Here is a 25,186-nt window from a genome sequence, read left to right as displayed (position 1 = left end):
AAACTAATACTAGTTTGTTTCGAGAAGAGAGGAGGTGTCGCAAGAGAGAGGGAGATACATTAGTTTGTATTTTCTACGACCGAAAGTACTACTAAAATTTAGAAAATAAGTTTGGTAAAATGCTAAGGTCATTGTTATATAACAAGTAGTAAAATAGTAATTTTAATATAGTCTTATTGGATTGTTGGTTTAACCATAATCCAAAATCATAAAATCGGAAACCGAACTAATACCTCAATAATTTTTTTACAAAACCGTTAACCCAATAATCTAATACCAACAAACTAATACTCCATTCGTCTCGTATTAGATGGACATTTTCTATTTTATATGATAATTAAGAAATTATTAATAGAATGATCGACTTTACTATTTTGCTCTTTGTTCGTATCAATGAACATAAAAATAAGTTATAATTTTTTTATAGAGTGTATATCAATAGGAATTATTTAAGCTTTTAAAGACCATGTTAATTATAGAGATAAAATGAAAAAAATTTAAATAATTTTATTTTAATTTAATAAGTGATCAATATTTTTAATGAGATGTTTAGTTAATATAAAACATATGAGGTAATATTTTTTTCGATTCGATCCATGGGGACTTAAAGTGAAAATGCAACAATATGGATCATACAAACGACGCCGTAACTACCGTCAAAGTTAGTGTAACTTTTTCCGCACCGTTGCCAATTTTCAAAGTGATAAAGACTTCCAATTCAAAATCAAATTCTATTAATCTCTTTCTTCTCCCCCTAATAATAAATAACCCAAAAAATTTCCCCGCCAACACCAAAGCATGGCACTTTCTACCCCGCCAGCTCCGCCGGATCCTCCCCCTGCCGCCGCCGCCGCCACCACCACTATCACCGCCATCACAACAACCGATGCAGCTATAACCACCGCTAGCACCACAAGACCAATTTTCTCTAATCCCATAAGACCACCCACCCCTTTTTCCCTCCAATCTTCTCATTACCCACCTACCCAACGCCTACCGCCCTCATCCAATCCCAATTACTCTCAGTTAGTCCTAAAACCTCCTAATCCCGACCCACAACCTCATTTTCACGGTATTCTCTACCCGGTTGCTTCTTCCGGTCGCGGGTTTTTGCCCAAACCTAGTAATTACCCCAATCGGCCAGTTGTTAGCCACCCCGCGTCTAGACCACCTTTTGGGATGAATCATATGGATCCGGGTTCGGGTCAGTCTGCGGGTGTTAGACCGACTCATTTGCAACATGCTCTTCTTGGGTCATCTCCTACTGTCAATTCTGCTGTTCCTGCGGCTTCGGGTGGTGTCTTGCCTGGTGCGGTTAAGGGATTTCCAGTAGTCAGTTCTTCGCATCCTAAGGTTTTTGTAATTTCTTTTATACTCACTTTAATTAGCTTGATAAGTGATTTTGCATGTTATTACCATCTTGATGATTCTTTTTTTTTGGGTAATCAATGTAATTTAGCACCTAATCTCCTAATCACCTTCTAGGAAAGGTGTTAAAAGAATTAAGCACAGAGCTCTGGTTGCACATGAATTTCTGTAAAAAACTCCTACTCCTTTGAGCTGTCCTATACAATTTGACTACCTCTAATCTATCCACAAAATCCTTAAATAGCTTTTTTTGGGTGGATTATCAAACGTCCTTTATATGATAGGTTTGAGTTTTGTGAATTCCCAGGTGGGTCCTTGTAACTTGTTTCCTCCCTATTGGTGCTTTTGTTCAGTGATTCACTCTTACTTATGAAAGCCACTCGATTTAAAAAAAAGAAGTAAATTGACTATGTCTTCTTTGATGGCATCAATAAGTATCATGTTGCATTTATTAAAGCAACCAAAAGAAGAAGGAAAAAACAGAGGAAAGAAACAAGTGAAAAAGGGAAAGATCTGAAATAATAGAGTAACAAGTTCTCCATTCATGATCATTCTCAAACATTTGCATCTTTAGGGAGTTACAATGAACTCATAGAGAGGTGATATTACTCAGGTGTCTGGTTTCAGCTAACTGATTTTGGGGGGCTTTATGAAAGGAAACATGACTTTTAACTACTAAACTAGTTCTAATGTTTAGGTCAACCATGGGAGCTTAAAGTAGAACTTTGACATGCTATAACTCATCCTGCCTATAAAAAATACTTGTCCCTTATATTTTGGAATCAGGAATTTGGATCCAATAAATGCTACATCTTGCCAGATTTGCCCATTGTGCACAAAAGTTTCTGTCGAAACTGATTTCCTTCTTTGAACCGTTATCCTGCTTATCATGGCTACTGATTATGTCAAAGGGAACCATGTGCAGCAACCAAGGGGGGTTGATGGAGGGAATCTGTGGAAGCCACTTTCCTAGTTGAGAAATGAGGAACCTTTGGTGTATCCTTGGGCTTGAAAGGAGTTGTAGTTCATAATCCATAGGCTGTACCTTTTTCATAACCTTGTCAATCTTATTGGAATTTTGAAGCCAGCTTCAGGCTTCTTCAATGAGGTGTGGCTGTAAGTTGCGGCTATACCTGGCAAGTTGGCTGACCGCAGGCGATGAATCACCTCACCATAGCCGTTTAATGGAGGCATGTACCCTGTATTTACTTATAAATTTCATGGGCTGATGTTGTCCCTTCCATGGGGGGTTGGAGCTGGTTCCTTGTATCTCAAACTTCGGCCCGCAGGTCAAAATGACCAGAACTGGCCCAAGTCCAGTGCTAACTCTTGAAGGTCAATCCAAATTTAAGGCCACAACCAACTATGCAAACACAACTCCGTAAAAATGTATACTTTTAATACAAATAACTTAAAATCGCGAAATCGATGTACTTTACTGGTAATTTTCCACAAATATTAAATAATACAAATCAAATTCATTTGTTCTCAAGGAAATAATTAAGTAGTTGAGTATATGAATTACAATACGGAAATCCAAGTTCAAACCCTAGCTACAACATTCAATGTAAGTACATCTGCTCCAACCTTGGTGGGTAGGATAACTCAGCATCTAATGCTTTTAGGGTGTAACGGGTTGTCCGATGGATTAATCAAGGTGTATACAGCCAACATCACTATTAAAAATAATTTAATTGAGTAATTTGTTGAATATTCATATTAAGACTATGGATCGATTTGGTTCCAAAAATGCTACTTCATCCGTCCCAATTTAAGTGTCTTTGTTTGACTGGGACGAAGTTTAAGAAACAAAAGGAGCCTTTTGAATCTTGTGATCTTAAATTAAAGATGTGTGTTGTTCATTAAATTTTGTGGTCTTAAATTAAAGATGCGTATAATCCTTTAAATCTTGTGGTCTTAAACTTACCATGTAGAATGCCGGAATTGAAAAACTAAATATAGATTGAGACACTCTTTTTGGGACAAACCAAAAAGGAAAGTAAAACACTGATGGGGGAGTATTTTTTTCTTGTATATGACGAGACAATGTCTCATAGAAGCTATTTGGAGTAATCCTTGATAAGCTGAGGAGTGGGGAAGTAAATCCCCAAAATCAGCTATAGGTGTTTTATCATGTTTCAATAACAACAACACCATTCTCAGTGAGTTTCCACAAGTGGGGTCTGAGGAAGGTCCATAAAAATGATTGAAAATGAATTTTATGGTGAAATTTCATGTTTTTTCGTGTGGGTTAGTGTTTAGGTTGAGTAAGTCAGAAAATTGTGTGGGTGGATTTATTTAATTGAGGTCAGAGTTTAAAATTGGACCAACAATAGAATGCCATCTAGAATTTAAATAAACTTTTTTTTAATTCAGTGTCGCCTGTTAGTCATAAGGGTAACCAAGGGTATTTTCAGCAAAATAGGTGGATGAAGGGTTTATTTAGACCTTTTTCGATAATCCAGGGCATTTTGGCCCTGTTCCAAAAAAAATAAGAAAGAGAGAGAAGAGGAATAAAGGCTACTCATGAGTCTCAACACGACCACAGATTCTTTGTAACATTCTTTTTCTTATGTTCTGTCTCCCATATATATACCCATGAGTCTTGTCAAATCTCATTTTCTCCGTCACATTGATCTTTCAATAGATTTCTTTGGACCCCAAAACAGAAAGGAGCAAGCAGCAACCAAGACTGTAGGGAAAGAGGAAGTGTGTTATCATTGACACTAAAAAGTTCTGAGGATATATGTATATGTGCTGATTACCAAAAACGGTTAACTGTTGGGGATCCATCGCTGTACTGAACTACGTGGAATCAATGGACAATATAATAGACTTGCGTATAAAGGTGTTTTCTTAAAATTAATTTTGTCAAGTGGACTGTGCTTTGCGTTGGTTTGGAAGAATAGCATGCATCCTACCACAAGTACTATCTTGATTTGAGAACCTTTGGTTTTTGTTTCTTTTTTGGAAATAAAATTTTTCGTCTTCTCTTTTCTCCTTGGGAAACAAATGCGAGTGTCTGGATCTGATTTCAGAAGATTGGTGTTGGCTTTGTCTCTTGGAAAGAAGATATCACTAAAGCTTTAAAACATTTGCTGTGACTTCCATATGGGGACTTAAATATTCTATAAACGGCTAAACTTCTTTAGTTACAATTATATTTGTTTTGGAATTTAAATAAATGTAGGGTGAAGGAAAAACATAATTTCAAATTGACCCCCAAAAAAACAATTTGGGGCTCGATTCCTATAATCAGTAGAAGGAAGCAAAGGGGAATAGAAAGGGGATAAGAGTTTACACATATGAACCCCAGATGAGGCATGCAAGTATTGAGAAGAGAATTTTCTTGTTTTCAGAAAATAACTTGGTTTATTTTCTGTTAACAGACTATCTTCTTACTGTTTTTGTTATCTAATCCAAATAGCCCTTTAATCTTTGTTTGCCCCTGGCTTGTTTTCACTGCTTTTATGCTTTGTGGCTGTATTGTCCTGCAGATTTACTTGATGACCTATCTCAGCAATGCGGTGCTGCAATTTTAAATGAGAAATTACATTCTTTTAATGTGTTCCATAGATCTATTTTATCTATTTCTCACAATTTTGCTACCTTCTTTGTATCCTTATCCTGCTTGCTAAATTTCTGTGTTCCAGATTGCTCCTACTCAGCCTTCCATTTCAGATTGTAATGGTTTCAGAGAGAAGAGGTAATGTAGGTTTTGCTTAGTTTTCCTGGTTCCCATATATGTTTAATATGACATTTCTTAGAGTTCTATCTTTTGCTTGCGGTAGGGACAGAAGTAAGGATGACACCTTTGCTATAATCAGAGACAGAAAGGTAAGTGCCTATCTTGCTGCTTAGTTGGATTTGTGAAATACTCGCACGGTTGGTTGTTCATGCCTGACATGATCCTCAATTTGATAGATGGAAGTCATTTAAATCATTCCCCGCCCTAAAAAATAAGAAGAAAAGAAAAAGCATGTTGGAGTTTGACATATCTGCTAACTATTTTATCACTACTATTTCATGAAGTTGTGTACATAATATTATCTCTAGCTACCAAAACAGAGTTTTTATGGAGAAGGCCCTGATAGATGACATTGTTTTGACACCCTTTTAAATTTCACACATCTTTGCAATCCAGCACAGGCGAAGCCAAATGTAATTCAGTTGTGAATAATGTTAGTGTTGGAAATTAGGTACTGAACAGATTATCTTTAAGAATTTGTGGTATTGGTTACCAAACTCAACTTAGATTATCTTTATGCATTTGTGGTATTGGTTACAAACTCAACTAGTTTGGGATAGAGGGTAGTTGATTGATTTGTGCGGTTGCTTCTTTCACCCCAACGAACTTTTAAAACTTGTTAATCTTTTTTTTTCGTGATATGTAATGAAGTTATAAGAAACTTTGTTCACTTAGAAATGTGTAACTACAAATTTTAAATTTCTCTGATTAGTCTCGGTGGTGGTTTTTCATTTTGTCTTGTGTGGTATTATTTTCAAATATGCTATGGCAAGAGAATTTAAGATTTAATGTGACACTAGTCATCTATTTTCTTGATTAACAGCCCATTACTGGTGAGGTGAGATTATTACTTATGTTTGGTGATCACATTCCTACACTGTATATAATAGGATCTGCATGATAGTGTGCACCCTTCTATATTAAGTTGATTTTGCGCTTGAGATGAATTATGTACAATTTAACCACAACTAGAAAAAAAAAGCATCTACCTCCTTGACTTGACAGAACAGCAGATTCTGTTATCAGTTTTACCCAATTTCTTTGTTGGTGAGCATTCAATCTGTGAAGTAACTTTGATTAGTTCTTCTGCCAACTGGGGTCTTTGTGGTTTAGCATGAACCTTATTGTAGCATTTCACTGCTTAACTTTGGTGTAGGTGCTGTCCTTGCATCCCCTCCCTGATATTTTCTGTAGAAACATGTTCTTACTGCATGATAGTTACCTTTGTTTTCTGATGTAGGTCCGAATTTCTGATAGTGCTTCTCTCTACACCCTCTGTCGCTCATGGTTGAGGAATGGGCTTCCAGATGAAACTCAGGTTTGCCCAATTAGAAATTCATTATGCATTGTTCAAGTGCCTTCCTTTTGAAATATTAATTTTCTTTTGACAGTATCTTGAGTGACTTGAGGTTTCTGGCTTGTAAAAGCTCAGTTCATATACAGATTAATTTGCTGCTTATCCTTCGTGCAACTTACATGACTTTCTTAGGTGAAACTTGAGTTTGTGAATAAGAATAAAGAACCATGTTCTCCAGAAGTGCTGCTTAGGCTTCTAAGTTTTTCATCTGTTTCTGTAGCATTATGTGCATTTATTAGCACATTTCTCTTGTTTTTGATCAGTACAGTCAAACATAAAGATACAATTTTTTTTCCTTTTGGTTGGTCTTGAAAACAGGACAATCATGATCCATGTCTTATTTTTAACTTATTAATCTTTGATATTGGACTTCACTCAGCATAGTTTCATGGTTGCTGAAGCTCTAATCATCTTTCACAACCTTTAGCTATTACATCCTGGCATTATGAACTATCTTTTCAATCATTGCAATCCTATGTTTTTTTGGCATATGTTAACTTTTAGTTGATATAAAATTCTCTCAACTGATAAATGTTCAGTTGCACTAACTTTGGTGACCAGATGGTTATTAGGTGAGATTGTCAAATAGATGCCTGCAGAACTAGCAACTGAAAATGATAAGTGAAACCCTTTTACAGTCTTGTTTATGCAATTTCACATATGTAGGCATTTAGCACATAGATGTAATCCAGGATTTGAAGTTTATGGAATCCTATGACGACCTCGAGTTAATATATGATATTAACTATGTTCATGGTCAAATATTTGTAAATATTTAGTGGATTTCTTAATACGTCTGGTCAAAAGCTATTGGTTTAGCGTGTGAACCCATAGGTTAGACTGTAGAACCGCCACTTGTAGCACACTCTTAACGGTCAATCCCAGACATATTGCCTTCTGTAATATTTTTTGTTCAGATTTGACAGATTGTACCTTACTATTTTCTAGATATTCCAAAAACAACAACAACATAACCAGTATACTCCCACTTGAGGTGGGGTTTGAGGAGGGTAGAGCGTACGCATACCTTATCCCTTCCGAGGGTAGGGAGGTTGTTTCTGCTGGACCCTCGGCTCAAGGAGAGATGAAAGAACGCAGTAATAACAAGCAGTGTCAACAACAATATAATAAGATAAATGGGACCTTGTTTTCCGAAAAATTGCTCTCACGCACTTTTATCGAGACATCCTTTTAAAAAGACCCTTTCAGGGTCTTTGATCCCTTCTCTGGTGGTCTTCAACCACCGGAATCTTCCCTATCTTCTTTTTTCTTTGAAAGCCTTTTTTTTTTCATCATGGAAAATCAAATTTACTTTAGACTAGGTGGGAAATCTTTTGACATTACAGAGACTAGTGTTTTCTGATACATGGTTTGAATGGGTGGAAAGCTCTAGGTACTACATCTGGAGGATGACTTTGAGCAAAGGGGCTCTGGGTTGGCTATGTAGAAGGTTGCAAGAAGCAGCATAAGTCAGGGGTAAAATGTTTAAGACATGGAGAGGCAGAGATGTTTCTACTAATATCTTTTGTTCCTTGAAGTTCAACAAGTTTGTCATTTTCTATCGGTCATTACGGTTAATGGCCAAACGAGGCTTGTTATTATTATTCCAGAAAACAAGGACAATGAGGGGTGGTTGGGACGTGTCAGTCCGATTGAAAGCTTCATTAGTAGGAGATCTTTAATGCAAGATGGTACTCCAGCAGTAGGGGAGATAAATCATCCTTCAATGAGGGGAGAAGGTAGCTACAAGGATGCTTTCTATAAGAACAGATGGATGGTGCAGGAACCAACTATCTCCAAGGTATAGGGCACTGTGACAGCCTCTTCACACCATGATGGAAAGGACCTTTTACAGAGATGCCTAATAGGAAGCATTCCAGATTGCAACAAGATACCAACAAGGAATGATGTGAGAAGGTGGATTCAACAGATTTGGAAAAGAGTTTACAATATCCAGGTTTTCGACATGAACGACATTCAATTCATGTTCAAAGTCCAGTCGAGGAAAGAAGTGCAACACATTCTTCTTGGTAATGGGAAGAGACAGGGTAAACAACTTGTGCTTGACTGGTGGTCTCCAACGTCTGGAGCTTATCCAGCCCACACCAGATTTCATTGGTTTTGGATTCGAGTGCTTGGTCTACCTCTTCAACTATGGTCTGAGAATATTATGAAAGAGATAGGAGATAAATGTGAAGGATGGCTTGCAACAGAAGAACAAACCACGATAAAAAATCATCTGCGATGGGCTCGAATCAAAGTGAAAGGCCCCATAAAAAATACTAAGTTGAGTGTCATGACCCGCCACTTGATCATGCTGCTTAAAACAAAACTTAAGAAACAGAGCAGAGAGAATATGGGGAACTGCAAGGCAAGAAAAGAGCAAATTTTGAGTTAGATAGGGGACATGGAAGCTATTCAAGAGGCTAGACCTCTTACTGATGATGAACAACTTCTAAAGGTACATCTGGCCATGGAATATGAGGTGGTGGCCAAAAATGAAGAAATATTTTGGAGACAGAGGTCCAGAATTCAGTGGATCAAAATTGGAGATAAAAATACAAAGTACTTCCAGATAATGGCTACAGCTCACAAGAGAATCAATACCATTGAGTCATTAATGATCAATGAAGAGTTATCTTTTGAGCCGGTGGAAATCAAGAGTTTCATTGTGGATTTTTACCACCATTTGTACAAGGAGTCAGAAAATTGGAGACCCTCACTAAATGTTCTTAATGTACAGAGAATAGCAGTGGAGGAACAGAGCTGGTTATGCAGAGAATTCAGTGAAGATGAGGTGCTAGAAGGGACAAGAATGTGTGCTTGTGATAAAACACCTGGGCCTGATGGGTACATCATGGCCTTTTTTCAGGCATTCCAGAAAACTATAAAGGAAGATCTGATGCTAACCTTTCAAAACTTTCATTGCCATCAATGTTTTGAGAAGAGTTTCAATGCCACCTTTATGGCTTTAATTCCAAAGAAGTGGGGGCAAATGATTTAAGAGACTTCAGACCAATCAGTCTCATCACTGGGGTTTATAAAATAGTTGCCAAAGTGTTTGCAGAAAGGCTGAAGAAGGTGATAGACAAGCTAGTCAACAAAAATCAAATGGCTTTCATTAAAGGGAGACAAATAATAGATGCTGCTCTAATTGCTAGTGAATGTATTGTTACTAGGATTAGAGGAGATGTGCCAGGGGTAATGTGTAAACTGGATATTGAAAAAGCCTATGACCATCATAACTGGGACTTCCTGATCAACACTCTTAGACAAATGGGCTTTGGCCCTACATGGCTCAAGTGGATTGAGTTTTGTATTAAAACCACCAGGTTCTCCATTCTAGTAAATGGAGAACCTGTAGGTCTTTTTCCTGCTGAAAGAGGACTAAGACACCCTCTGTCCCCTTTCTTGTTTATCATTACTATGGAAGGGCTGGACAGTTTGATGAGGAGAGCTTCTCTAAACAACTGGATTAGGGGTTTCAAAATCAAAAATAGGGCTAATGAGGTGATGGATATGACTCATTTATTATATGATGATGGCACAATAATTTTTTGTGAAGCAGAGCAGGAACAACTTTGTCACATCAGAATTATTCTGGTTATTTTTTAGGCATGCCCCGGACTAAAGGTAAATTGGAGAGAAAGCAGCATTTTTCCTATTAAAGAGGTCCAATAGATTCAAGCTTCAGCTAATATTTTGAAGTGCAAGATGGAGAGGTTGCCTACAATTTATCTAGGTTTGCCACTGGGTGCTAAACAGGAAGCAGTTAGCATATGGAATGGTATACTAGAAAAATCAGAGAAGAGATTGACACTTCGGAAATCCTAATATTTATCCTTGGGGGGAAGAGTCACTTTGATCAATTCTGTCCTAGACTCTTTGCCAACATATGTGATCTCACTTTTCCCCATTCCCAACAAGGTAGTCCAAGCAATAGACTCATTGAAGAGAAATTTCCTTTGGCAAGGTAACAAGATTGAAAAGAGCTTCAACTTAGTTAAATGGATGGCAGTTCAGCAAAGCAAAAGATATGGGTGTTTGGGAGTAAGAATCTTAAAGCTACACAACAACAACTTACTTACCAAATGGTTATGGAGATACAACTTGGAAGATCAAGCTTTATGGAAGGAAGTCATTCAACACAAGTATGGTCAGGAAGGTCAATGGTGTTCAGAGGAAGTGACAGATACATATGGTGTGGAGTATGGAGAATTATAAGAACTTTATGACTGGCTTTCAGAGACAATGTAAGGATAAAGGTTGACAGTGGGAATAAGGCTTTGTTTAGGAAGGAAGACTGTACTGGTCAAGGGTCCTTGAAAAATCTATTTCCTGGGTTGTTTTCTATTTGTCTAAATTGTGACAGCAAAATACAAGAGGCTTGGTCTCCACAAGGATGGAATTTGATTTTTAGGAGATTTTTTAATGACTGGGAAATAGGGTGGGTATCAGATATGCTAGCTTTGATTGGAGACTTTCCTTGCACTATGGAGGCATCATACTGATAGTCAATTCTCTATGAATAGAATGTATAAGAGGGATCTAGCCACAACTGTAGGGAAAAAATCAGGGCCATGGAGTGTTATCTGGAATAGTGTAGCCCCTACTAAGGTGAAGTGTTTCACTTGGTTGGTAGCCAGGAGAGCTTGCCTGAAACATGATGCACTTCAAAAGAGGGGGGAAATTTATTGCCTCAAGATGTTATCTTTGCAAAGAGGCTCTAGAAATCAATAATCACCTGTTCCTCCACTGCAAAGTAACAATACAAGTATGGGTTCTATTCACCAATTTAGCTAGCCTTAATTGGATTATGCCAAATTATACAACAAACCTACTAAGTTGTTGGGTCAGAAGGGGAGGTAGCAAGAGCCAGAAGAGGTGGTGGATAACAGTACCAGTTTGTATCTGGTGGATCATATGGAAAGAGAGAAATTAGAGAATTTTTGTAGGGGGAGAATGCACTATAGAGAAGATTATGGGGAAAGTAATTATCACTTTTAGGTTTTTGGTGTAAAGAAATGAATATAGAAGAAGAAATTCAACTAGTGGATCTCATAGGAGCTTTGTAAGTATTCCTATTTTTTTTTCTCCGTAAGTAACACTTTTAGAGGTGGCCAACATAGCCCTTAATGCTGAGGATTACAAAGTCACCAGTTTCAAAAAAATAAGATAAATGGAGTGAAAGAAACAATCAGGTAGTTTTAGAGATCTAAGAATAAGCAAACGTTAAAAAGATACTAATTGCCTTGGTATGGAAAAAAAATATGCTCGGCAATTTACTGATCCTCCATTCTGATACTTGACCTCCACACTCCCTATCAAGGGTCATGTCATCGGTAAGATGAAGCTGTGCCATATCCTGTCTAATTACCTCTTCTTAAGACTTCTTTGACCTACCTCTCCCTTGCCTCAGGCCTACCACATCCAACCTCTCACACCTCTTCATTGGGGCATAGACACATCTCCTTTGCACGTATCCAAGTCATTTCAGCTTCCCTTTTCACGTCTCGTCCACCACGCGGGCTACTCTCAACTTGCCCCGAATCTTTTCATTCCTAATCTTATCTCTCTTGGTATGTCAACACATCCATCTCGACATCCTCATCTATGCTACTATCATTTTCTGGACATGAGCTTTCTTAACTGACCAACACTCTGACCCATACAACATAATTGATCTAACCACCACTCTATGAAACTTACCTTTAAGTTCAACGGCACAATCTTATCACACAAAACACCGAATGCGAGCCTCCACTTAAGCCATCCCGCTCCATTATGATGTGAGAGATCATCATCAAATATTCCAAAAGTTGATATGTATTTCTTTGAGTTGAAAATTACAATATCCTGAAGATGTGTCCTAATGTGTGTATATATGTGGGTTTGAGTATAAATGTTATATACTCTCCCCTTCCTAAATTGTATGTGACACCCTTCCATTTTTGGAAGTTTCATAATGTTTGACATGATTCCAAACATAATACTATATATTAGACAACACTCCCCTCTTCTATAAACTTAAATTCATTTAGGGTGCATTTGATGGACAATTGATCCTATTTTGTGCCGGTATTTAAAGGACCTAGGAAAATTTGGATATCAAGTGCAAACTCAATTGACAGTTTGTTTCCGCCCTTATTCTGGATTCATTTCTAGTGACACATATAAAATATGTAATTTGAAATCCTAAAAAATATCATTTGTTTTCTTAAATTCAAATATCATCATCCAATCACTTGAGCAACTCAACTTTAGACAATGATGTGATATTTTTCCCATAACAATCAGGGGTCATTTGGTTTGCCAGCAAGTCATCAGGGATTATAGTGTAGAGACTGTAATGCATAAATAATAATTATCGGATTATCTAGTGCATTTACATTTTTTGTCAGATGTTTGCTTCTTGTATTAAAGATGGATATATTATGAACTACTAGCCAGCTAGAGCATGTGAGGTTTTGAACTAAATAAAAGTTGTTTCTAATAGTCCCTTACATCAGTTTTGTCATTCTGAATAGTTCTGCTTAGACAAAAATTTACTTAATAAAGGATGTTACTTTTAATGATAATGCACAATATTTCCTTCAAATCAAATGTAATGCTGCCATTAAGTTTTTTGTATTTTTTAAGATCAAAATTTTGTGATATCAAAACCAAGATTTGGCTTTAATAGGTAGTATGTTCTCGTTTTAATATAGTGCTTTTAACCCCAAACTGTTAGAAAGTCTGAGTATGTAATACGATCATGGTAATTAATTAAAAAAAATAATGCGATCATGATTATTATTTTTCTTGTTAAAGTAAGATAGGTTTCTATAATGCAAGGGGCGTTAATTTAGCTTCTTTTACTTTTGTCATTACTAGGCTTTTATCTTAGTAGTGCACCCCACATAGATTTCTTAACAATTTATGTGGATATTATTTGTGCCATAAAATGAAAATGGTAAGAAATTTTGTATTAATAATATAGAATTTTAGGTTGGGATTATTTTTTATATGCAAGAAACTTAATGAACCCTAATTTATCTTTTGTTACCTTGATGCTTTTTACCCTTTATTAATACAATATACAAGCCCTACCTATCTTACAAATATCTGTGCTCTTTCAAACTAAGTCACTTAGAATAGGGTTGGAGGGATGGATGGAGTAAAAATTAGTAACTTTTTATGGATGTTGATTTTTAAAAGAAAATCATCGCAGTGAGAGTTAACAACACTTCTAATTCTTGACGAGATGTAAAAAGTAATTGTATTGCTTTACCTTACATTGTTTGCCCATAAAATATTACTCTCCATCTCAAAAGGAATTGTAGCCTCGATTATGAGTGTCAAGTCAATAAAATTTCAATGTGAGTTCAGACATCAATTTCTTATTATTTGCAATAAAGTTTATACAATAGTACAAAGTATTTTAAAATATTTGAAAAACTCGTAAGAAAGAATTGTTTGATTTCAAATATAGTAGTAGTGCCGAACACATTGGGGTTTGTAGGAATATACTTTTGTTTTGGATAACACAGCTAGGAATTCCATTTAAGTTTGTTACTGAATTGTGTGATTTGACTTTGGTAAAGAATCCTATCTGCCTTTGAGGTACGGGTAAAGTCTGTGTACATCCTACCCTCCCAAGACCTCACTTTGTGTGACTACACCGGGTATGTTGTTGTTGTTGACTTCGGTGAAGAATTCCCCGAGGAGTGTTAGTAGAAACATTGAGGTAAATATGCTCCGCTTATGTTATACATCTTTAAACACTGAAAACACATTATTTATTGGAAAGCCCTAGTGGTTAATATACTAGATAAATTGTCCTCTCAATGCTTCTATTAGGGAATGAGACAGGGAAAAATAAAAAGGTAATTTATTTAAAGAAGAAAACAAAATGGAGTTTACAACTAGAGTTAGTTTTGTGAAAACTATGTGGTGTTTTCCACCAAGGGGATTAAAATTCCGGTTTCTTCAGAATTAACTAGGAAAAAGCTGAATATTTTGGTTAAATTTCTTATTTTCTAAGCACACATATGAGATCATTGGTCTTGTATGAGATCATTTCTTTCTGGCAAGAGTTAAATTATTGGTTAAGAATTCATTGTCATTATTGGTTAAGAATTCATTGTCCATCAAAAACATGTAAAATTCAGTTATCTTTGTTTGCTAAAGACTTCTAGTTTTCAGCTATGTATTGAAGGTCCCATATATGTATAGATGAGGGGTGTCGAATGGGCAGGTTGGGCTGAATTTGGTCGGGTCAAAATATTGTCCTAGTGGTCAATGAAGTGAGTTGAGAACCATGAGGTCTTCACATCCCATCATAGGCAAAAACACTAGGGATTTCTTCCCATCTATCCTAGCCTTTGTGGACAAAGTTATTTGTTGATGGTTGGAGGTGAGTGGTGACAGATATCTCGTGGAATTAGTTGAGGTTTGGTCAAGTTGCGCCACATATTAATCCAATATTTTTGATGGACTGACCTAATAAATGGGCAGGTCAATGACCGGCCCAAACTTGGACGGATAGGGTGGGCCATGTTTTCATGGTTTAATTTTGCCAACCCTATTATAGATTTCCACAAGTGATGTTACCTAATATATTCTATAGAATGCCAAGGGCGAAAACTTCCCTTTCCGAAATATAATAGTCATAGAGAAAAAATCACACTACTATTCCTCTTCCAAGATGACAAAACATCAAAGATTTAACTATACTTAACAACATAACAAATCCCTCTAAGGAATTGTTAATTAAGAATTATTACTTCCTATTTTTCCAATATATGCATTTCGAGATTTGCAGTTCTATTCCACTGCTTTCGGCTGTGATTTTACTTGAGAGTTTGTCACCTTAGCTGTGTTGTGATAGTGTCATTGTCGAAGAAAAATTTAAGTTTCCTTACATTATTGTGAAAATAATATTAGGTTTGAAGAGAAACATGTCAATGCTAGAGTATTTGAGGGAAGGCTAGAAGTATTAGCAACTTTAGAAGTTATAAGATATTCTAAACTGAATGAGTTTCTTTGGCTATCAGAGCTCTTTAAAGCCTTCTCATTAAAATTTGAACATTTACCTGATGCTGCTTAGATAGTATAGTTACGCAATTTCAAGTTATATTACTTGATTTTTTGACCTGATCTGAATGTTCAAAACCAGTTTCTGATCATGGCTCTATCTCACTATTTAGAACTCACACTGATCAAGTAGTTGCAGCAAATCTCATTCCTTCTAAGTTTAATTAAGGATAATCGTTGTTTTTGTTCTTTTTCCTTTCTCTTTTCTTTTTAATTTGAAGTAATTTTTTGAGGAAAAGGTAGACCTATGAATTGTAGAGATTGAGGGAGGACATTTGATGAAACTGAAACCAGTTTCAGATCATGATCTCAAACCAGTTCGGATCATGATTCTCTGTTGCTTCTCTATTGCTGATTCTCCTCTCTGGTCTTGCATTCGTTGCCCTAATTTAAATTTTCTTGACAAAAATGATGGACCTGTAGTGCTGGATGAGTTTCTTGATGTGGTGTTTGAAATTTTGCAAGAAATACTTTCTATCATTTGTTCCTTTTTATGTTTATTTGTTTTACATTTTGTTGGCAGTCCCAATACATGGATGGGGTAAGATCTCTTCCTAGACCTTTGGCACTGGCTCCACAAGATGCTGAATCTCCTGTGAAAAAGGATGGAGATAAAGAAGAAGAGGAAGAGGTGAGCACTTGAGTTTATCTACTTAGTGAGTGAGTGTGAATACAATTCCCGTTCCAAAATGATTAGATGCTTGGATAAAATTTAGCCATTGTTGTTTATCTGGTAATCTTAAGTACAGGGGGAATTGAAGTATAACTCATTTTACTAGTAAATCATGGTTTATGTTTGTGTTGAACATAATCGGGGCAGGATTTTTTACTTCATTTTTAGATTCCTTATTTGGGGAAGGGGGTGGTGAGGTGAGAGGGGAAAAAATAGGTGTTCTTGGTGCAAGAATCTTCGTCAGGGTCCTCCTTTGAAGAAGCCCTGAATCAGCGGATGCGAATAGGTTGCATTTGGTATGTCCACTTCACTGCTTGACAAATAGTTCTAGTAATTTCTAATTTTCAATTTTTCCATCTAGTCTTTACATGTTCCGCACAAATGCACTCCCATCCAAATCTTTCTTGATTTCTGTTATCATGGTTGCTATCCTACAATCCATCTTTTGAAGGGATATGTATCTATTCTACTGTAAATCACCTTCCTATGTTTGATTCATTCTAGAATCGGGAGTGCTGACCATATTTACTCCTTGCTGAGCATTGAACTTTCCAGACTGTTATTGATGTCTAGTATAAGATTAATGACTTGTGTACCATTGTACACTTTCTAGGATTTTATACTATACCATCCATCTCATTGTAGGACTGCAGTTTTTCATCTATGCTATACTTAAAATGGTGAATTTTCCCATCCCTATCAACTTTAAGGTAAAATAAGGTTTTGAACTTTCATATTATGTAAAGGTTTTCATAAATAAATTCACCACATTACAAAAAGTTGTACATAATCAAGTGTCATATGCATATTGAACATTTTCTTTTTATTGTTCCAAGTTGAATGCAATATTTTGCTTCTGAGGAGTTTCCTAGATTTTTTCCCCAAGCAATCTTTGGAATACTCTTCAATGTTTCGAATTGCCAAGCTTGGAAGTATGGTATGTTTCGTGTTATGTTGAAGTCCTTGAGTTCCTTTATTGTCTGTTATCTTTCATCAAAGGAATGTCCTCAACCTCAAGAGGACGATGAACTAGTGGTTAAGGCAGGGGAGTAATAGTCTGGAGATCCCAGGTTTGAATTGCAGCTACTCAGAGTATCCTTTCCTGTTTGATCCGAGTTGAATAAGCAAGCCAATAAGATCAAATTGCTCTAGTTGAACCAGCTACTCTGCAATAGTGTAATACCAAGGCCAGTTTCATCCATTCCGACAAAACCCATGCCTGAGCTGGATAGGCTGCCCGGTGGATTGGTTGGTGTGCGCAATATAATATTTTTCAATCAAAAGTTGGAAGTTTTCTTTGAATATGAGCAGTTCAATCAATTAAGGAATGGGGGAGATGTTGGATCCATGAAGCTTTATCCATTGTATCTTCTTTCTTGAAGTTTTAAGACTTCAGAAATTCTACCTTGTTCCACATGAGCTCCATATTAATTTCATTGTATCTCCCTATTAATTTCTTTGTATCTAACATATTATATATGCTTTAAGATTAAGCAAGTTCAGTTGTATCAAATTTGATCTGAGTTTTCTCCTCTTAGCTTGACCACAAAGGCATTGATCTCATTCAAAAATAAAATAAAATTCTGGGTGTTGCTTTAATCATGTTTCTAGTTCATTGCTTTGTCATTTCTAATTTTCTGGTCATCTATTATGTGTTAGGATTCACATGTCTCTGATTGCAAAGCAGCCTGTAGAGATGTACCTAGTTGTTCAATGTAGTTGGGTAGTTAGAGATGGCAATTGGCGTTCAATTATAGAATTGAACAAGTGATTCTGTTTTTGTTTACTTGTGCAGGATGGGGAATCTGTTGAGCATTTATCTCCAAAAGAACTTTTGCAAAGACATGTCAAGCGTGCTAAAAGGATTAGATCGCGGTAAAAAACCTTTCTGGTATTTGGCTTTTTGTAATTAAGGTTATAACTATTTCCTTGTTGATAGAGCTCTTTCTGAACCCTTTCCCAAGGTGCCCAAAGAGGTGGGAATGTCCCATATTACAAAATCTACCTTTTCTTTTGTTGATTGGCTTCACTTTGGCATTTGGTATTTGTTAAGATCAGGGAAAACCAGTAATTTAGTTCTGCAAGGGGATGAGTGCAGCGCGCGCACACACACATACACATATATTATATTATATAATCTATTACATGAGTGTAGTAGGATAACAATGTATTTCTTTTACCCAAAATCCCAAGTCTTTTTCACTAGGCACTAGCACTTTAATAAATGGATCAAAATTTTTTTGACACTTCATCTAAATAAAAAAGGAAAAAAGTTAGTATTCCATCTCAAATCATGTGGTTAACTTACTCTGCCCCTTTCTGCACCCTTAACTTGAGATGCTAGCAAAATTAGACACATGAAGAAAGAGCTTGAAGTACAGAAACCATGCATTCGATTCTTCTGCTGCACAAAACCTGAGAGTGGCTGGTGATTGGCCATCTCCGCTATTTCCGATAATGACCTCCCTTCAGCCCAGAAATTAGGGGATCTACACCAACAAAACTGATCTGGTCTTCACTTACCGGCTAGATACTGGATCTGATGCTGTTAATGAAATGTGATGAGCTTCATAGCCAGTAGTTTAATCTTCACTATATTCCACAGCCATTCTTCGAGCTGTTGTTTCCTGTCTCTCTTCCTTTCCTTTCCAGGGTAGGGAAAGAGGTATATGTATTTAATTTCACAATAGAAATTGCTCGAGGACTTTTTTACTGGTGAAATAATACAATTGACCCATTGTGCTTGGAAAATCTGCAGATTAAGAGAAGAAAGGCTTAGAAGGATTGCAAGATACAAAACCAGGCTTGCTCTTCTCCTCCCTCCAATGGTAGAGCAGCAATTCAGAAACGATCCAGCTTCTGGAAACTAAACTATTCAAAGATTCAACAACTTACTGGTCCTTGGGCTCTCTCATCTGCACCCTGCTGGAGCGCTCATATTTCGTCTTCATATATATTCTCAGACTTTGGGGAGTGCTCAGGTTCTCGATGTTGTTGAAATTGGGGGTAAAATGGTGTATTCTGGTGCAATGCGTCTGTAGAACGGGCGGGCTTTATAGTGTAATTTAATGTTGCTTGTTAGCTAGTATTTTATTTAATCTACTATATCATTCAACAGTATCACCTATGTCTATTAGAATAGGAGGTGTAATGATATGGATAGGCTAGGAAATAAATCATCAATGTTTTTGAATTATAATTTAGTAGTTCTGGTGATGTTGGAACTGTGTATTTAACTGAGAATTTTGAGTATCTATTCCTTGTCTTTGGAACTCGACATATTTAACTGATAGGTTTAAATTAGCTGAACAAGTTTAATTCATTTGCATTAGCTTGCCTCCACTGCATATAAAAATCCATGTGTTGTTAGTATGAAATGTGCTAAACTTGAACAATAGAAGGGCAAAAACTGGGGTAGCTCATCTATCCATCAACGCAAAAGACGTTAGGTGATTTCTTAATAAGATAATTGAGATGTGTGCAAGTTGACGTGGATAACAACTTATTGAGAAAAAAAATATAAGTAGCACATTACATGAACCGAGTTATTCAAAAATGCAAGTAGCCCATTAAGTCGATGTGTACATATGAAATGTGCGAGGTCCAAAAATCTATCTATATATAATAGGAGAGGCAAAAGTACCACGTGTCAGTACTACAAAAACAGATTTTTATAAATAATTAAAATTAATTTCTATTTTATTTTTAAAATGAAAAACATTTTTCTTTTAAGTAAATATATTAATTTTGAAAAGAAAACATTCAAAATTCAAATTTAATTATTAGAGGATATTCATTACCTGGAGCCATAGTTGATAGAAGAGAACGACTTTCACAATCTCTATTTTATCTCTCTTAATTTTATGAATATAAATTTTAATATAGTAGTGACTTTTTTTATACATGACAGATCCCCATAATGCAATTTGTTGAGATGTGAATGATGTATGTGTGTGCAATAACATTACATGTGAATATAATGCAATCATGCATGCTAGGAGGTATATTCTATTTCTTCTTTTACCAAATTACCTCTTCTTTAGATAATATCTACAAGTTAACATAATACTATCTAATCATTTTTTCGCATAGTCACTTCAAGATTGAAAACAAAATGAATTAAATTTAGAGCACCAATTGAACTTGATGTTATTCAAAGTGAAATTTCAATAGAGAGATCACTTATGACACCTTATTTATACAGGGTGTAATGCTAATTGAAATGGTAGTTTATATTGCGAACGTGATGCCTAGCTCTTGATTAATACATGTAAATCATGAGGAGGACAGCAAGTTTCTATACTTTCTTCGTAATAGTCATATTTGTTTAATTGTTGATACATTGTATAATTTAATTAGTCTCATTTATCCTATTTTTATTATTTTCATACGCTTTCAATTTAATCTATATATATATTGTACAAAAAATTTAGACAATTATTATGTTTTTATCTATTAATAAAATAAAAGTATCATAATAAATAAATAAAATTTTAGAAGTAAAAAGTTATATATGTATCTGCATAATATTAAAAGATGAGTAAGTGATAGGATATATGTAAAAAAAATATTTTTTTTAAAAAGAACACATTAAAAAATATAACACAACAACGATGGACAAAAAAAGGAAAAACGTGTAATTAAAGAACTTCAGTGTAAGAGTATAGTTGTTTAATTTTAAGGAGATAAGTATTTTGAATTATCAAAAAAAGTTGTACTATTTGAATAGATCATATAATTGAATCTTACTAAATAACGAAAAAAATAAAATAATTAAATAATGATAAAAACCCAAACACATTTAATGACATTTTAAATTTAAAAATTTAAATTTAAATTTTCATGTTGATATTTCAATTTTAAAGGTAAAACTCAAACTTTTATATGGAAGATATTAATGACATTATTAACTATAAATGAAATACAAATGAATTTTTTTTTAAAGTATCATTGTAGAGAAAGAATTGAATAAATAGGAGAATGATAATGTATAAAGAAATCATGCAATAAATAGTATCATGTAACTTAATTCTTAAAAGATAATGTCAAGAAGTGAGAATATTGTATAATGAAAAAATATCGAGCAATTTAATAATTTTTTTTATAAATTAACTTGGACTAAATCTCAAATTTGATATTGAAAAAAATGGATGAAAATTTAAGTATCTTATTGAACATAATAGGAAAAATAATTTTTAAAAGTATATGTAGATCAATGGAATGTTTAATAAAAAAATATCTCTTTTTATGTTTTGGATAAATATAAAATCTTAATTTAAAACTATTAATATAATCATATTACGATTACATGTAAAATCCTATATGAAAAAACTAATATACAATAGAAAATGATTTACAGAAAGAGTGATACAGATAATGTGAAAATATTTGTCCTTCGAATTCATTTAAAAACTAATGTAACATAATGAAATAATACAAAAATTTCTCATTAATAACTTAGACAATTAAGAATTGTATAACAAATTAGTATTTTATTTGTATCAAGAACACTTCGTATCAATTATTTTTTGTTTTGTAGTTACTTTTAAATGCATAGGACTTTTTAATGATTCAATTCTTAAGTAAAATAATCGCACATCGCGCGAATACCAATACTAGTATATGTAAAAAAATAGAAGTAGCGCATCTTCAACAAACACAAAAGATATTAATTTCTTATCATTTGCGTAACTTTTTGATGGATAGAATTATTCGATTGTGTATTGATGAGAAATAACAAATTTAATAGAATAGTCGAGATATATATAGACAACCTTATTTATAGTGGTATATTTGTTTGAAAATTTTTATGGGTGTTAGAGTAAGGTGTTGTTATATATGTATATTGACATTTGACAATCAGATTTCATTTAATTGTTGTAAACAAAAATATGCAAAAAAATTGGTTTAATTATTTTGTTTACCAAGAAGGAGGAGTGTATTTTTTTTAACCAATTTAACCCCAAAAATAGAAAGAGTATGAATATGAAAAAGACAAAGATCAGTAGTTTTTACTAGTGAAGCTATTACAACAACTGATGGAACCATTTATATATATATATATATATATATATATATATATATATATATATATATATATATATATTTTAGATATTCATATTTAAAAATTTACTATATGTATGAACTTAATGATAATTATTATAAATAATTTTTATATTTTATTATTATATGTAATAATATATTTCTTATAAAATATTATAATATAATATTTGAGTATGAATTTTATAAAAAGGAAATTTTATAAAGAATATACTATTGTTATAGATAAGTAAAATATAACATAAAAAAATGATTTTGAAAAAATTTAGATAGTTATAAAAAAAAATACTATTATAACGAATATCTGTATGATTCGGACATGAAGAAAGTTATATATATATTTTTTTAATTTTTTATTTGGTGTCCGATATTCATATTAGAACCTGATTAAATTTGAATTCGTGTCAAAAAATTCCATATTAGGGGTAAATCGCTTCTTAACAAAGGCGACTCCATACTCAAGAAGACTCAAATCTTAAAACTTTTGATTAAGAATGAAAGAGTAGTTATCACTTCATCACAATCCTCATGGGTATGAAGCGAATTATGTGCTTTAAATTGCTTTCTATTTGTTAAGTACTTTTAGAATTTATTTTTGGAGAATTAATAAATCCTCTTCCCCTTTTATTGTGGTCCAGCTAATTCTGGCGTGGTGACTATTTTCTGATTTTTATGTACTATTTTGCACCTTCCAAGAAGCAACCAATCCTAGTCCATTTCTATTTTTTTATAAGAATAAGTGCCACAATAAGAAGTTGACTTATCCTTGATTTGAATTATTTTTTCTCATTTGTTCAATTTCAAAAAGTAACAAAAGAAAAAAGAATGTGAAATTGCTATCATGACTGGAAAATACAATGCCACCACTTTGATGACTATTGCAAAAAAGAAAAATATGTACTAAAAGATAGAGACCACCATATTCAACAAATTCCTTCATCAACAAGGCATGTTTTTTTGTTTTTTTTTGTCATTTTGACATGTGAAATCTCCTAAAAAGTCTTCTTCGTCCAACTTCTATTTTTTTTTCTCCTTTTCAATAATTATGAGTCATCAGATAATAGATGTTTCTTCAACAACCAAATACAAAGAACCCTGTGAGGACCGGGAGGCGGATATGTTCATATGAATTCAATATTTTTTTGAATAAATATAATAATATTTAATTATAAATTCAATAACTAATAAGTTTAAATTTATTTTAATTTGAAAAAATAAATTGAGCTAACAAGCTAATCCGTTGGACCAAATAAGTAACAAGTCATTTGGTCCAACAAGTTAAGTGAGTTATCTCGATTTAAATTTTGAAATTAAATTTATCTCATATTTGATAAGAAATATTAGTAAAGTCGACAAAAAGTGAAAAGAAATTATCTAATTTATTGTCTTAATTTTAATTCCACGAATACAATTATGGGATATCCTAATTTCGAATCAAACCACCCCTAAACATTTTCATGAGGTAAAAATAAATGACAACAATATGTTTACCTAGCAAGCATTTAAATTTGACTTCTAATGAGGTCGTATTAAGGAAACAAATTTTAATTTAAAGATGGTGATAGAAATGATGTCACAAAATCTTACCCAACATAAGGCATAAAAATTGATAAATATTCATATCCAAATTTGTTGAACTTTTCAAAATTTTGTTCTCTCAAATAATATACCCCCACAATATTATATATTTTGTCGATATACTTGTCGCTACATGTTATCTTCCTTATTTCTCATGTTACTAATTTCAATTTATTATAAACGATTATGTATAATTATTTTTCAGATGATCTAATAATATTTTATTAGATTATCGGTATAAAAATAAAAAGAGATTAAAAAGAAACTTAGGAAAATAATGTTGTAATCATAGGTATAATGATCTCAAATCAACCACTCCCACAAAATCTTTGACATTGTTGGCTACCAAATTTTTTAATATATTTTTAAAAAAAGTATTTGATCGTTGGTGGTTGCAGACAAACAAAGTTCTTACCTTAAGATCATTAATTTATCATACAATTCAACGGATTATTATAGTAATAATTTTGAGGTTTGAATTGTGTTTCTTTGGTCAAATAAATTTTTCAACGTCTAAGAAATTTATATTCTCCTCAAATTATTACCAATTGCGTGTAGAAAGTGCTACCACCCTCATTAATTAATTAATTAATATATTAAATAATATGTGTCTTTGTGTTAGAGAAAGAACAATAGAAATTGTTAATAATAAGCTTTTTAAAAAAAAATAAAAAATTGTACCATTTGGAATTTTGGATGGTTAGAATAATTCCAATGATAGCTAGAATTCTTTTCTTTTTTTATTTGTGTCCATATTTACTAAAAATACCTACCATATTAAAAATAAATATATTGAGGTTTGCCAATTTTTATATCACTTTGTACAACATAATAATTAATACAACACCGGCAATCTCAATATGGCAACTCATGCAGGCCTAGATAACTTGATGTCTCACTCTTTTGTAGATATATTTGTTAATAGAAGGTGAAAAAATTGTAATAATAATGAAATGTCGTGGAGAAACTACTTATGTTTTTATTTTAGTAATTAGAATGCTTGGTAGTATGATTTAAGGTTATTAGGTATAGCTTCATTAATTTGATATAGATTAAGGGTGTGTTCGATATCAAAGAAAATGTTTTCTAATACTCTCATATTTTGATTGGTTAAAATATTTTCTTTAAAAATATTTTTAAAAAAAATAAGAGACTTTCCTAATAGAAGTGTTGTTGGGGGTATGTGGTGTTGTAGAAAAATTTTAAAAATAATAATTAATAATTAAAAAAAAATGGGTGGGGTTGTGAAGGGAGGGGTATGTGGTGGTGTAGAAAATTTAGAAAAAATAATTAAAATTATAAAAAATGGATCAGAATACCCCTGAAA

The 25,186-nt window shown here is 33.8% G+C and overlaps 1 protein-coding gene across 1 annotated transcript; it reads left to right on the top strand.

Annotated features, from left to right (window-relative positions):
- The first annotated feature begins 723 nt into the window (after positions 1-723).
- Positions 724-19,473, top strand: LOC129886910 (uncharacterized). Its single transcript, XM_055961807.1, has 7 exons — positions 724-1,353; positions 5,022-5,074; positions 5,160-5,205; positions 6,357-6,434; positions 16,072-16,179; positions 18,017-18,096; positions 18,980-19,473. Exons 1-7 carry the CDS (start codon positions 799-801, stop codon positions 19,089-19,091), a joined length of 1,032 nt encoding a protein of 343 aa, XP_055817782.1. The 5' UTR covers positions 724-798; the 3' UTR covers positions 19,092-19,473.
- Positions 19,474-25,186: the final 5,713 nt, after the last annotated feature.

The sequence above is a fragment of the Solanum dulcamara genome, chromosome 4 (assembly GCF_947179165.1).
Source record: "Solanum dulcamara chromosome 4, daSolDulc1.2, whole genome shotgun sequence".
Classification (NCBI taxonomy): domain Eukaryota; kingdom Viridiplantae; phylum Streptophyta; class Magnoliopsida; order Solanales; family Solanaceae; genus Solanum; species Solanum dulcamara.
Note: the sequence above shows the minus strand (reverse complement) of the source record. Positions and strands in the feature narration are given on the sequence as shown.

Coding starts and splice junctions, on each gene's coding strand:
- LOC129886910 (XM_055961807.1), top strand. CDS start 799: ATGGCACTTTCTACCCCGCCAGCTCCGCCGGATCCTCCCCCTGCCGCC. Junction 5,075..5,159: donor AATGGTTTCAGAGAGAAGAG/GTAATGTAGGTT, acceptor TGCTTGCGGTAG/GGACAGAAGTAAGGATGACA. Junction 6,435..16,071: donor GGCTTCCAGATGAAACTCAG/GTTTGCCCAATT, acceptor TTTTGTTGGCAG/TCCCAATACATGGATGGGGT.